This window comes from Ptychodera flava, chromosome 12 (genome assembly GCF_041260155.1).
Source record: "Ptychodera flava strain L36383 chromosome 12, AS_Pfla_20210202, whole genome shotgun sequence".
NCBI classification, from domain to species: domain Eukaryota; kingdom Metazoa; phylum Hemichordata; class Enteropneusta; family Ptychoderidae; genus Ptychodera; species Ptychodera flava.
In genome coordinates this window covers 5,417,694-5,432,874 of record NC_091939.1, presented here as the reverse complement: position 1 = coordinate 5,432,874, position 15,181 = coordinate 5,417,694, and the positions used below count along the sequence as shown (strand labels likewise).

The 15,181-nt window shown below is 38.2% G+C and overlaps 1 protein-coding gene across 37 annotated transcripts in view; it reads right to left on the bottom strand.

The window, feature by feature from the left end:
• The window catches only part of LOC139144781 (fibropellin-1-like), a 74,391-nt gene that overhangs the window by 51,123 nt on the left and 8,087 nt on the right, over nt 1–15,181 (bottom strand). For 16 of the 37 annotated variants that reach the window (XM_070715514.1, XM_070715520.1, XM_070715524.1 and 13 more), the window contains exons 4-9: nt 7,571–7,681; nt 6,404–6,526; nt 3,501–3,623; nt 1,936–2,061; nt 1,232–1,357; nt 527–652 (exon numbers count right to left, since the gene is read on the bottom strand). In XM_070715514.1, coding sequence (XP_070571615.1) covers nt 527–652; nt 1,232–1,357; nt 1,936–2,061; nt 3,501–3,623; nt 6,404–6,526; nt 7,571–7,681 — 735 coding nt within the window. Of the gene's footprint in view, nt 1–526; nt 653–1,231; nt 1,358–1,935; nt 2,062–3,500; nt 3,624–5,392; nt 5,516–6,403; nt 6,527–7,570; nt 7,682–13,402; nt 13,652–15,181 lie in introns of those variants that run through there. The other 21 variants (XM_070715540.1, XM_070715545.1, XM_070715547.1 and 18 more) reach the window with 13 other exon arrangements.

Sequence of the window (15,181 nt, the reverse complement as noted above, 5' to 3'; positions counted from 1 at the left end):
AAGGATCGTCGGAACTCTGATCAAAAGTTGCCAGGAACCCCTACAACCGATGTAAATACTGTATCTAGGGTACGCTGGCGATTGATGAAAGTTAAAACATGTTTGTTAACAATGCATATCGTAAAATTTAAGTGTTGACGTGATGCATCTAGATATAATGCATGAACTTCATTGTTTGTAAACAAGAAAGTCGCACACGCGGAGTTCCGTCGACTCCCTCCCTAAGAGAAGAACTTTACTTCAGAATTCATGAGTATGATAGATCGTGACTTTTGATGAAAAGTGATAAATTGTGCCACCTTACACAAGGACGTGATAAGAAATATGAGTGACTGAAAAAAATTGTGTTCCTTATAAAAATATTGGGGTGACTGAAAAAAGTCTATATTCCTTACAAAAAGATTGGAGTGACTGAAAAAAGTGTATTCTTTACAAAAAAAGGATTGGGGTCATATTCATGGATATTTAAAAAATAAAGCAATGTCTGAAACATCGACTTTACACACAGAGGAATATATGCATTTACCAACAACAGCGGTTCCACAATTAGGACCTGTCCAACTTGTCGTGCACAAACAGATATAGGAACTGCCACCATCTTGGAGCAAGCACTGCCCGTTGTTCAAGCAAGGATTTGGGTCGCATGCATCAACTTTAAAGTAACCATGGCGATAAAAAATGGCGAGAGAAGTAAATTAATGCAATGACCTGGCGCTAAAGCGTACAGCAACGACATCACAGCAAGTTACAATTTATTAATGTTTTAAAGAGTAGAATTTAAATGTCGATATGGAGATGCGTTTAAGATTTTATGACTGTTCTACTGACGATGGTTGCATATTTTGATAGCTTTTCGTTATTCAGGAGATCAAAACGTCATAGAAAGTTGAAGGCAGAATACAGGAACCACAAAACTTGTGACTTCTAAAAAGGAGAAATTATCTACAAGGTTTTGGGCATCGCCTCCAGTTTTACACGGCATGTCCTTGAAAAGAAAAAAATCGCTACAGATCGAGTGAGCCTGACAGACGGTGAAATTTGATGCAATGTGTGATAAACTGAGCCATTGTTGGACTATAACGCTAAGGAAAACATAGAAACTAAATAAAATATTATATGCACTTCTATGCCTGTTTTTAAACACAAAGCGAAAAATTTTCTTCGCGCACACACAAAAAATGAAAATAAGACATAGAAATGGTTTTATCTTAAAAGGCCCATATGTATTTACCAACAACAGCGGTTCCACAGTTAGGACCTGTCCAACTTGTCGTGCACAAGCAGATATAGGAACTGCCGCCATCTTGGAGCAAGCACTGTCCGTTGTTCAAGCAAGGATTTGGGTCGCATGCATCAACTTTAAAGTAACCATGGCATAAAAATGCAGGAGAAGCAAAATAGTGAAATGGATTTGTGCCAAGCCATACAAACATCGACATTACAAAATAATCATGAATGTTTTAAAATTTAAATTTTTACTTCTATATGGTGATAAATGAGATTTCATGGTTGTGTCATTAAGGATACATTTTGATAAATGTATTTTCTACTTGAGACTATGCACACTTGTTACGCTATTCAGTTTATAGAAATTTTGGAACAATTAACCCTTTGAGCGCCAACGTCAATCTCAGTCAAGTTTTTATTACCACCTCCACTTTACAAAGAGTATATTTGAAAAGATGAATCCGCTGTATAATACTTGAGTGTGACAGATCTTGAGATTTTTATGGAGTGTGAGACTTTGTGCCACCGTTACACCGTAACGCCATGAAAAAACACAGTAATTTTAAAAAGTGATTTCCCTTTGAGAATATTGAGTTCATTTCTATGCATATTTTAAACACAAAGTGACGTATGAACATTGGCTAAGCAAAAGAAAAAGCGAAGACAGGACAGAGAAAGCATTTTAATTAGAATCCCGTATGTATTTACCAGCTACAGCGGTTTGGCATTGGGAACCAGTCCAACTTAGGGGGCACAAGCAGATGTAGGAGCTACCGCCATCTTGCAGCAAGCACTGTCCACCATTAAAGCAGGGGTTGGGATCGCAGGCACTCGCTTAAAAATAATCAAGGCAGTGAAAATATGTAAAATAAAACCGAACACGACGCCGTGTTAATTTCGCTACCTCATTTTGTAAACACAACGCGCGCGTTCACAATACTTGGAAGCTCCTGCCTGTCAAACGGAAGGGAAATATTTAAAACCAACATTAATCCAGAATTCTCCACACGAGGTGATCGACGGGTGGGTCAACCTTCTATTTTCCAAGCAATCTATTCATATGTTAATGACGATACAAAAGACTATATTTTCACAACAAAAGTATATGCAAATTATGTACATTATGTACATAGCTCGCCCCTCTGTGGACAACTCTATAGAGTTTCCACCTATTGGTCACTTCGCTTGTAAAGTACACCATTGTTTATATGACACATGAAATCGGCTCAATTTCTAGCAAATACTCTTTAACCCTATTAGATTTGTATTGGTCATAAGCCTGTTGGTAACTCTGTGAAAAGAGTACTTGATAAGAAGATTTGTTGTAAAGATAGAGGGATTCTGATGAAGGAGTATACAACAGATGCCTCTATCTGGTTAACATGTATGTCCGCATTAACATTTAGATCCTGTCATTTGGAAAAAATATACTAACGCAACAGAACAATATTTTAAAGTATGGGACAAACGGGCACCAAAAACCTGTCAAGACCTTCTACGTTAATTAAGCTCTACCTTCAGCTTAGAGAGAATCAACGAAAAACAATAGAAACGCATTAATCTCTAGATGAGCACTGGCAGTTTTTAAGAAGAATCTGGGAAAGACTTTGCACTTGTTTCAATTTACTAATGAACTAAACAAAACATGGCCCCTATTTTAAATTGAAGAGGTATCATAAAATTTAACACTTTGCTTAATATCAACTTTTATATCATGATTATGCATAGTGGCACAAAGATGTCACCATCTTTAGAGAGATGGTAAGACCACTACGTTTTGGCAAGCCCTCACACTTTTTAATTAAATTAAGACCACATGTTGAAATGTTGAATGAGACTATCTCTTTTCTTATGTTATTCTTATTGTTATAATTATTATTATTATTATTATTATTATTATTATTATTATTGTTGTTGTTATTGTTGTTGTTGTTGTTGTTGTTGTTGTTGTTGTTGATTTGTATTATTATTTATATTACTATTGTTGTTAATATTCCTGCTTTTACATCTCCTTAAGGTATAGATGAAAGATAGAATGAATGTAGAAAAAAATAAAATTTAAAATTAATAAATGTAATGACAGAAACAGTAAACTAAAAGTACCTAGTGTTTTTTTCATGCATCGTATGAATGAAATACAAATGTCATGTTAACAGTTGAGAAAGTCGAAACAGATGCAATCATATCCTCAATTCACAGAAATCAGTGGCCAAGAACTTTGTTTATAATGTTTTGCGGGAGGCATCATATCGAATTGCCTCGTTTTGACGTACCACTGGAAGTTTCGCAGTTCGTTCCAATCCAGCCACTTGCACAACTGCAGATATAGTCAAATTGGTCGTGGTAGAGGCATATGCCGCCGTTTAGGCAAGGATCAGAGAGGCAGGGATCTACAACTACAAAGTGCAAAAAAGCAGAGGTGAAAATGCTTTAGGCGAAAAAGAAACAAACAAAACAATGCAGATCAAATAAAGGCAGAGAAAAACAAAACTAAGGCAGAAGCAAAATTGTCTAAAAATTAATATATATATAAATCAAATAAAAACAGTGCAAAGTTAAGCAACTACAAAGAGAAAAAGTCGATGGTGAAATGCTTAAGACAAGAACAATTTACTGAAATAAATCAAATAAAAGCAAAACAAAATATAAACTTTGCCACTTACAGATGAGTAACGTGCAGAATTGAGTTTTGAGAAGTCGAACCTGTCACAGACCCTCAACTTGTGTTCAATTTGTGCACAATTGAATGAATATATTAAAGAGGCTGCAAACTTGTTTTTTGAAAGTTGGTTACCCAACAGGCGGAATCAGCAAAACCAATTATTATCATAGATACAATGGGAAGCCTGGAATGTTTTGACTTTTTTGAAAATCTGTGCCAATAATTTTTATTAATAACCATACGAGCCAGGGGCGTCATTGCGTGATAACATGGCGTGAATTGCTACAGTCAGGATTTAGTGCAGTAGCGATTAAAATCGGCTGCAATTAATAATATTGCCCGCAATGCACAAGACTTTCTTCCATAAGCAGCATGCACTACAAATAAAAATAAATCAAAGCATTATCATGAAGCATTACCAACCACATTCTGAAAAATAATAAGCAGTTAACACCTAGATAAGAAGGGGATTTGAGGAGGCGGCAGAATGCTCCGGCGAGGCTGGCTGTCTCCGTCAAGAGATCTTTTGAAACACATTACCAAAGTGAAATTTGAATGATTTCAATACTACTGAATCTGATATATGATTAGATGAAAAAGTAGGTGGGTCTTAGAAGCTCCTGCTATGGAATTAATAAGATCTTTTTGCGGAGACTGCCATTTTCGGCGATTTGTCGACCTAGCCAAAGAATGCCAAAAAGTGCCTGAACTGTCTGCTTAAAAATAGAAAGTGAAAAAGCTAACAAGCGGTATTTCTACCTTGCAGTTGTTTGCAATCTTATAATTTTGGAATCGTTTGGAATACCGAGTGGCTACATGATCATTTTCACTATGTGGAAATGTGTTTCAAATAGCGACGGTGTCACTCATCCTTTCATGAAGCATGCGCAGTTACAGTGCGATGGGAAAAAAAGCGAAACTGTGACGCGCTTAAACGTTAGGGGTAATGTAACATGTACCATGCAAGCAAAGAACTTATAAGCGGTGTACATAGTATATTTACAAGGTTGTTTTACACCGATACACATGTGCGATGCGATGAACTGCAAGAGCTAGAGTGGTGAGTGTATAACTTAGCGGCAATATTCTAATTGCACGGCCATCAGAGACGCATATAGCTTAATCATGCATCGTCATGCAATATGGGTATGTTGCCGAAAGCCTTGGTAACCCTGTGTGTGGAAAGCCGTGGCGGTATCAAGAAACGATAGTTTATCTTCTTTCGGTTCAGTGTACGTGATGGCCACTAATTTCTGTGACGACTGATTTTCCAGGCGGATGTGTGATCTTAATGGTGTAGGAAAGAATGGAAGGCATGATCGGTAGCTTCGTCAAATAAATCTTGCCGGCATGCCAGACAGAACATGAAAAAATGGATGACCTATGAAAGGAGTGGAAAACACCGAAAGCAGCTAGCTCCGTGGGTGAGTTTGCATAGGAACAAACGGTACTGTTATTTCGATCGCGTCAGTTAAGTGGCGAGCCACAAACATTAGCACATACCAGCTCCACAGCTCGACTGGCCGACGCTTCCATCTGGGCACACACAGAAATAAGAATCACGGAGCGATGACAACAAGCACGTTCCGCCCATTTGACATGGATTTGAATCGCATGGACTTGTACCTTGGGAAGAAGTGATAATAATCAACGGTAAAGTTTTCTCCCTGAGCGCCATGCGCACTGAAATTTCAATCTGAGATAAGCGTTTGTAATAAATTAGTAGCAGTAACTAAGTGACAAAACTCATGTATGTATGTATGTATGTATGTATGTATGTATGTATGTATGTATGTATGTATGTATGTATGTATGTATGTATGCATGCATGCATGCATGCATGCATGCATGCATGTATGTATGTATGTATGTATGCATGCATGTATGCATGCATGCATGCATGCATGCATGCATGCTTGTATGTATGTATGTATGTATGTATGTATGTATGTATGTATGTATGTATGTATGTATGTATGTATGTATGTATGTATGTATGTATGTATGTGGGTGAGTGGGTGGGTTGGTGGGTGGGTATGCGTCTGTGTATGTGTATGTACATAAGTCATTCTAACACATATCATATCAACATAAGTAGACCAATAGTATACAGTCTCGGTTGAACGAAATTTGTCCTTATGACATGTCGCGCCTTCGCAAAATATCGAAGCTGCACCTGAAAGAGGTAGACTAAATATTACTGACACCAGTTGGATATATCCTTGTGTATGTATCTTGAACTGTAAAAGATAAACTGTGTTTATAGGTCACCATTAATGACATTAATATAATTATGAATTTTTGAATGCACCATCTGTTTCGATGGCTACTTGTATGGAGAAAAACATGTCAAAACAGCGTCGCATGAAGTGTAGCGATCAGGGTTGTCGACTTGTTGATGTTCATTGGTAAACGTACAGAAGCTTACAACTTGTCGCGATACAGATATGTGCTACTATTCTTGAAACAATCACCTGTTTTGGCATTTGTAAATATTCAAAATTCGTTCCATACCTGTGTACGTCTCACAGTTCAACCCCGCGTAATTTAGAGGACACTGGCACGAGTAGTCCGTTGCGCTGCTAGCTGTACAGACTCCACCATTTTGACATGGGTTGGGAGTGCAAGGTGGTGAACCTGTCGGACAAATGGCACAGATTGACGGCATCAGTAAAGGTCAGCATATGTGTTTAGAAGTGACCCTGACTTGGAGGGTTTTTTGTCAGAAAGCCATCATACACGCCGTGGTATTGCCTCCTGGACAGCATGAATGTTCTGATGCATTACGGAGGTTCAGTGACCTTTCAAGTCAAATTTTCAGTGACCAGTTAAGTTAGCTCATAAAGCGATACTGTTCACGTCATTTCTTTTATAAAATTTGCTGTATGGTATACATATCATTTAGTAAGTCCCGAGGAAAATTTTGAAAACAACTCTGATTCAAAAACGTACTCTTCGTACGGACGAAAATTAGATTTCGATTTTTGATTTCATTATAGCTTTCAATTCTCATTTGTTAAAACGGTTCCTGTACAAATACCTAGAATGAGAATTTTCGTTTGTGGTATCAAAACTTATGTGACATTTTTTATAACAAAGTATATTTTAATCACATGTAAAAAAGACACAGAACATCAATATATGTACAGACGAGACACTCAAGAGCGTGACCCACTGTCACCAATGAAATGAATGCATGGATACCGTTGATGTCCCGCGTACGCAATCGTCTATCGCCTAGTCACAGCTCGTCTCATTGGATGGACACAAGCTGATGTCATTCAATTGAAACATTCACAGAACGCGGCATACAACACAATAACCAGGCGATGAAAAGCAATGACAATGACCGTTGGAAAACAGGGCATGGGAAGTCATTACGATGCCAGGCAAGCGTGCTAGCTGTAGCAATACGGCGTCACTATTAGCAAGCTGCATGCCGTAAGCAGGGTTAGTTCATACATGTAATTATAAGCATTAGGTCATTCAAGACTTAGTACGGAACCTTTCCTAATATCTCATTAAGCAAATTGGAAAGGCCCATATTGAGTTTGCTTTACTTATTTGCGTGGCAGTTTATCAGACCAGCACCTGTTAGTCTGCGTATACTAGGCTCAGTGAAAACGTCCAAAACCATGCTGTTAAATGGCTGTAAACATATACGTTGCTAAGACAACCTACCTATGTGACAGATGGCTCCAGTGAAGCCAGTCGGACAATTACACTTGGTGTGATCGCCGGCATCGATACACGTACCGCCATTTAGACATGGGTTGACCGTGCAACGCCCACCTAGTGACGACAATTCAATTATACACGACACAGTTCCACAACAAAACAACGACAAGAAACCTTTTGCTTCCGTTCTAAAATCAAATGGTTGAAAATAAAAGCTGATTTCCGTTTTCCCTTTTTCTGATGCCACGTATCAATGAAGCTCACAACCAAATCTGGCCAGATACAAGGTCGACGAGATCAAGTGTTCTAGTCATCAATTGTCAGTCAATTCAACCAGACCATCGTGTGACGTAATCATAAAATAACAATGAACACTAACAGCTGACACTGCGATTTTATTTAAAGGCCCTATAGCTGTATCTTTTAGCATTATTTTTTGTGATTTTACTTCAAACTATAACAAGTTCATGGGAATATACTCATTGAGGGGTGTTTATACAGGTAGAATAAACTGTCCACTTGGACTACATGTGCAATTTTGAGCAAGATAAATAATAAATGTTTGCCCAAACATAAAATGGCGCCCTCATGCAGATAAAGCAAAAACACAGTACACAGTGCATATGTGCATTGGAATATTCACAGAAACAACAGAGTAGTCCAATATAATGCATATAGAGCTGAATGTTTTCCACTGGTACACCATATGCTATGTTTTATTTGTAATATTACCAATTTTTAAAAATAGCGGGAAATCAAAATAACGGTTACAATTCAAATTTACTTGTCCAATTTTTCAGTGGTAAAGGACTATATCCCTTAAATCTCTAGTATTTAAAGAAAACCAGAGAAAATAGAAAGCATTTTTCAGGTCAACAAATTTGAAGAGTTACAGCTACAGGGGCTTTAAGCTATCACGTATATCGGAAAATTGTATATATATATATATATATATATATATATATATATATATATATATATATATATATATATATATATATATATATATATATATATATATATATATATATGTGTGTGTGTGTGTGCATTCATGCACCTGATTGCGAGATGCATGAAACTTACATGAAAGTAAGAAATATAATGACTTTGTACTATAAGAGAGTTGTGTTACATATAATGTGTTATATATATATATATATATAATATATATATATATATATATAACAAGTTACAGTACAAAGTATTATATTACATCTTATTTATTAAAAATAGGGCTCTGCTTGCTTGTCGCATCGAGCACTGCAATTTCCGTCATCTTTATTCTTATATATATATATATATATATATATATAATATATATATATATATATATATATATATACACGCACACAACTGGACATGTTAACATCAAAAATCAAGTTTTGCATGGTAATTATCTGGTGCTGCTTTAATTATCCATGTCCATAGCTACGCCGGCCAGTCGAAGGCTTTCAATGAGAATGGTGAGTTGACAATCAGCTTTTTGAACCGTTGGAGCATTCACATGAAAATTAGAAATCGCGATTAAAATTCGTTGCGACTATTAATAGGTCTGTTGACAGCAAATCTTCCATTGTTCCTCTTTTTCGTCTATGCCCCGAGGTCAACGCAAAGTTAATGATACAGAATTCGGCACTGACAGAGTGGGGGACCTATAGCCTGCAAGATGTTTATGTAACCGTGTTTGTATAATTGCTCTTCTGAACCCAAAAACAATCGAGAAACCCAAACAAAATAACACCGGGGAACAAAACAGATTACGTCTGACTATAGTAGCAGACACCTGCATCGTCTGACAGAGTACTCTGTGCAAATACGTGACCTTCACTCATTGTCTGTTTGTTGCTGGATCATTTGATCACTACAAGGTACACAAAAGTCAGGTCGAACACAAACGTTCCCCATTCTAAAAATAGTACAGAGGGCAGCAAAAATTGAAAACGACCCAACGCAAGCCTAAACCAGAGTAAAGGCGCACATCCACAACACGGGTCAAACGGGGTCATTATACGCATCTGTTTACAGCTTGAATCATAAACCCTCTTGCTCAAATACAGCTTTTAAAGATGGCGTATAATTGTTGACCTCACTTTTGTGTTCCCGCCCAACCTGTACCTGCTTATTGTTACGGCGCATTACCACAGTCTTTAACGTTTACACGACCGATTTCCAAAGCCGACTGTGTACGCTTTAGCGATATCGTAAATTCAAGCGGGTCAATCTACTAGTTTGACAAAATTATCGCTAGTATCGCTAACATCTATAGTTCTTTTGCAAAGGCAGCTCATTCAGTGTAACATATGTAGCCTAGTTCCATGCGAGAGTGTTTTATTTATATAATGGGCGTCGCCATATCGACTGGTGCTGTTTGAATGTAATTTTCATTACCAACACGACTCAGTGTTGTTTACATGAGTGACAACGCATTGCGCTCTAATTAATTCAATTTCCATACGACGTACGGGCATCACGACCTCGCTGGTTTCCTGACACGACGATAGAAATCGATGATGCTTTTACGATAATGTATCGCGTTTCTATGACACAAGTTTTACCATGATGTAATTAGTCAAACACTACAAGTCCTCTCCGTAATTCGATCCGGTTTTTTTCTTGCTGCTCCTTTCGAAGGGCATGCAGACAAACGTGGTGAAAGACAGCACAGGTAGGGTTGGGCTATTAGCACAGGTATGGGCTGTCGTCAAACAAGTCACGTGGTTGTCAGCCTAGAAGCCATCTTGGAGAAGAACGCTTGGTAAACGACAGACGGAAAATAACCTCATGGAATCTCAAGTATCGATGGAATGTTTTTCCTGAGATTCCAGAGAATAAAGAATGGAGTTTTGTCCAATTTTGAGTTGACGGTAATATTAGGGTTACAGTGACATAGATTACTTGACCTTTATGCCTGCTTTATTTTTTTTGCTTTATTCTGTTGTTTGGCATAAACGATTGTCCTGTCATCAACTGATCAATTTATCCTCTTTACTGGCAGAAATACGCTTTAAACAAATCTGTAGCGTGTTCAATGCTTTTAAAATCTGTACAATGGGAAACACGAATTCCACAGTTGCTCTCAAGATTTGGCAATCTCCCGACAGGCCTTCAACCGCGTCACGACCTTCAGTGGAGTGACTGGCATTTACAACGGCATTGTTATTAAATCTTAAACATCAACAAGCGAGCTCTTTTTCTTGGTTCGTAAAATGGGCCTTTCCCTGTCGTAGACTTAGGAACTCTGAATTTGAGATTGAGAATGACAGCAAAGCGTTAATTACTACATTAGAAATTACGAAAAGCATGGACGTTTATATTAATGAAAACCGGACGAAGTTTTCAACCTAGGTAGGTTCAATAAGCATGGGAAACCATCAAATGATCGAAGCGTGATAATTTGGTAATTATTCATTCATTCATGTAAAGTGTATTGATGAGTATTGATCAAGTGTGCAAGTCCAGAGATAATTAGTCAGTATCGACCCAGAATATTTATGTACATCGGATTGTGCAGGATATAATAGGAAGCTCTGAGGAGGAAGTATCATATACGGAACCAAAACAAAACAAGTCTCACGAAATACACATTTCCCTTCTTGGTCAGACCATGGAGGTAGCAGCTACCTCCATGGTCAGACAAACTGAGAAGATATTGTCTCCGGTATCCTAGCTTTTAATATCGCAAATTTGACTTTTTGAATCGCGTACAAAAGCCACAAAAATGTCTGCATTGTTTTCATTACTTTGTTTCGTAGACTTTTTATTCAGCGCCATTCCCAATTTACAACAACCATGGTGTTGTTATTGTTGTGCGACATGTTGTGACTTGCAACTAGAGACGACTTCCTGCAGGGCAATAACTGTAACAGTTCGGACATACTGTTTCTATTGTAAAGTGCAAGGCAGTCTCCTTGATCAGTAATATTTTAAAAAATCAATCAAATCACTGTCAGACTGTTGTGTAAAATGTGTCGAGACACCACATGACCAAGATACAGGACAAAAAACCCCGAAAGGTGTTTCAAAGTTGCATATACGGATTCCTCTGAACACTGCACCAGCCTAGGTGTTCTTGCTTATTACAAAGTGAACAAATTTAAAACTGGTTCATTGCCGTGGAATTGTCCGCTAGGGTTTGTTAACATTATCGCTCGCCCCCCTGCTGCTTTGCCAGAAAGATCCGAGCAACGGAATCGTATTTCTGTTCTTGTCATGGTCTGATTGAAGGGTTCTAGTGTCGTTGAATATCATGAATGGATACTTGTTATGTTTCCTGCTGTGATATTTTGAGTGAGTTTTTTGAACTGCACGCCAACTTTTCGTAAAGTTGACTGGTGTCATACCGAAGGCTGTCAGTTTTATACTGGTAGTTTAGTGCATAAACATGTCCGTTTCACTGACAGATATGGGAAAGATCTTCTGTAGCATGCCTTGACGATGGGAATCAGATGTGTCATCTCTAACGTCCTTTGCTCGACCTTTTGCCCCCAACAAAAAAATGCGACGTTCTTCGCTTTGATATAATAAGTGCGTTTAAGTTTCAGCTGTAAAATCACTGTGATGGAGGTGGCGTCGTTGAAAGAGACTCGTTCATATGAATCTATCCTCAGGAAGTAAAATATCATGAAGATCAGAACACCATGCTTCTGAAAATGTTCCAATGATCTCTAATCAGCTTAAAGTTTGTTGAAAGTTACCACAGTTGTTTTGAACCCGTAACACTTTTGAATATTAGATGAGTGTTTTGATGCTGATGCTTTCGATTTGACCATTACTCTCTTGACGTCACGTCACGAGAGAGAGTTTGATGGTGGTGAATACGAGACGAAATCCCTGTATATGTACCTGTGATGAAAACTGTATTCCAACTAACTTATCAGTGGCCTGCTAAGCAGATAATCGACATTCTTTGAGGCAAACGCTCTCTTCCATGGCACATTTGAAAGGGACCCTTCATTGCGTAGGCTGGTGTTAAGGATATCATAAATCGTCGTCTACAAAGAAGAATCAGGTAGTATAATTTACCTCTTAGAATAGATAATGAGTGATCCCTTTTCATTCCACGCTGCACTGGTCTATGAAAGAGGCAAACAATGTCTACAGCCGAATTCAATGACAAGAAATGTCATTGCGTAACGATTGATGAGATTCCCACGATATTGTGTTAGGTCTTCAGAATATCATTCACGGGTGACGTAACAAAATAATCGAGTCTCAGAAAAATTTGGCTACACTTTGAAAAAGTAAAAAAAATGGATTTGGCAAGGTAGAGTAACCGTGGACTTGGTGAAATAAAAGATTGCTGTCTTGATGGGGCTCATCACGATCCTTGATGTTCATCATTTGACATCATAGCCATCAACCATAGAGTCCAACCTGTCAGAGTCGCAGCTATTAAGATATGCAGTACTCACAAAAGGCAAAGTTAGACTGTCCAAATCGACACAAAACACCAATAATTGTTCTCCAATACTCACAAGCAAGTTGAGTCATACAATAAGGAAAATACAATGCGTATGTATGAATGAAAAACGTTAGGCTTCAACAGCGCATAAAAGCGAAAGAGTTGTTTGCACAATTGTGTTCGACCTATGCATTCAACATGGGCGCTGCCATTTTGGTTTAAGCGCGGTATGCCATTGTATATTTTACACAGTATTGCTGTCGACGCGAGGAGAGGATCCGTGCCTATTTTGCTACAGAAGCTAATATTATAGTGTAATATAGTCACTGTATTAAAAAATTGTGACAATAATCCTTGGGCTATTCTGTAAATTCCTGGCAATTTTAAAATGCGCAATGAACGTATACCTGTGTGTGGAGCTTTAAGATACGTACCTTGCGACCGGACGCTGGAAACTGTAAACAGTACGAGGAGTGAAAGCGTTCCTATCCTGTACGCACTGGTCGCCATGATTTAACACGAAACGCTGGTTACTGTCCACACGGACGTTTCAAAAATATCTAAACACGGGAACTCCTTGATATTATCACCTTTTCGGGGGGTAACGCCTAGTATCGGAGGCAGACGATGTCCACACCCGGAGACAACAGGGCGAAACCTATATTTAAGAAGGCTATTTTGCATGTGAAACACGCTCACTTTTATAACAAGCTGATTAGCATACGGCTCCCACCCTTTGTTATGCGTCACCGTCACTGAACTCAGAGGCAGAACCATGAGCACACAGCCCTGACATCTATTACCCGGAACTTGCCGTTGTGAACGTAAAAGGCTAATGCGAGAAACCTGTTACATTCTCATTAATTGTTTTATAGCAATCAAATTAAGGGCTTGTAACAGCGGGCAATCAGGGATTATTATTCCAATGTTAAGTACCGTGCGCCAAACGATATTATGGTAATGCTAATGCTACAGAAAAGCTGATTGGCGTTATCAAAAAAGGTACTGGTATTATCCGAAATAAGTGTAAATTATCAGAATATAGTAGTATTAGTCTCATTCATACCTGTTTCAATTCTATACGCACGAACGGAGATTTTTCCCATCGATAATTGCCTCGCCCTTATACATCATATGGGTAACTTTTATAGCTTTCTGAAAAAACGATTGGCCTTATACAAGGACTTTTAGCCGCCAGCGAGCAGGGGGTTGAACCGTTACGTATTAATGGTATTCAATTTTGTCCTACCTTTGGATACTTCAGTCTAGCCGAAACTAAATTACAAAACTATGACTGGGGCGAAGTGAATGGAATGTTTTAACACACTGTAAACAGCGGAACGTTGACAGACCCGTTATTGTGTGGGGAGATGCCTGTTAACAATGCACGCAATCAGACGACAATTGGTCCGGTATGCATATCTGTATACGGTATGCATATCTATATATATATATATATATATATATATATATATATATATATATATATATATATATATATATATATATATATAAGATAAATATATTTGATATTAAACAATGTCGACGGTGATCCCGTGTAGTCAGTAGGCTCTTCGTCTTACATGCCAAATGCATTGAGGTCAGCTTCCAAGAAAAACTTTGGGCACTTATCCACAGAACAGATCCTTAATATTTTTGTTGAAAACCTTTGAAATAAATAAGTTATTTCAATTGGCTATTTAATTTGGGAAGGGGCTTCAACTCTCATCGTAATACGGATTAATTACGTATTAGCCCGAAGACAGTATAGGTCGCACTTATAATAGCGTATATGACATCAGTCACGCCAATGCGTAGTTCTCATAGGACGCCGTGGTAAAATACTGTTTTACCATAGTTTACAAGTGCTAAAACGGGTTCTTCAGCCAGCACAGAAACGTACTGTACAGACATTCAGCGTTTACACGACAGGAAAAAAAATCGACATTGAAACAATTAAAATGATTAAATACATAGCGATTCTTACGAAGGTGGTGTCAGCGCATAAGAACATTTGGCTTGCGCTTCATCAAAAACAACGTGCGTCACTTTTGTCATCCGCGTCGCTTCCACTGCCTAAGCCAAGCGTGCATGCTACGTATCTGTAAAATATGCTGCATCCCAGGTGCCGAATTTCTGTTCGATAACGATCGCCCAAACTTTGAACCTCCTTTCGTCCGAAGAGTTCAACGAAGAAAACAATTCCCAACTCC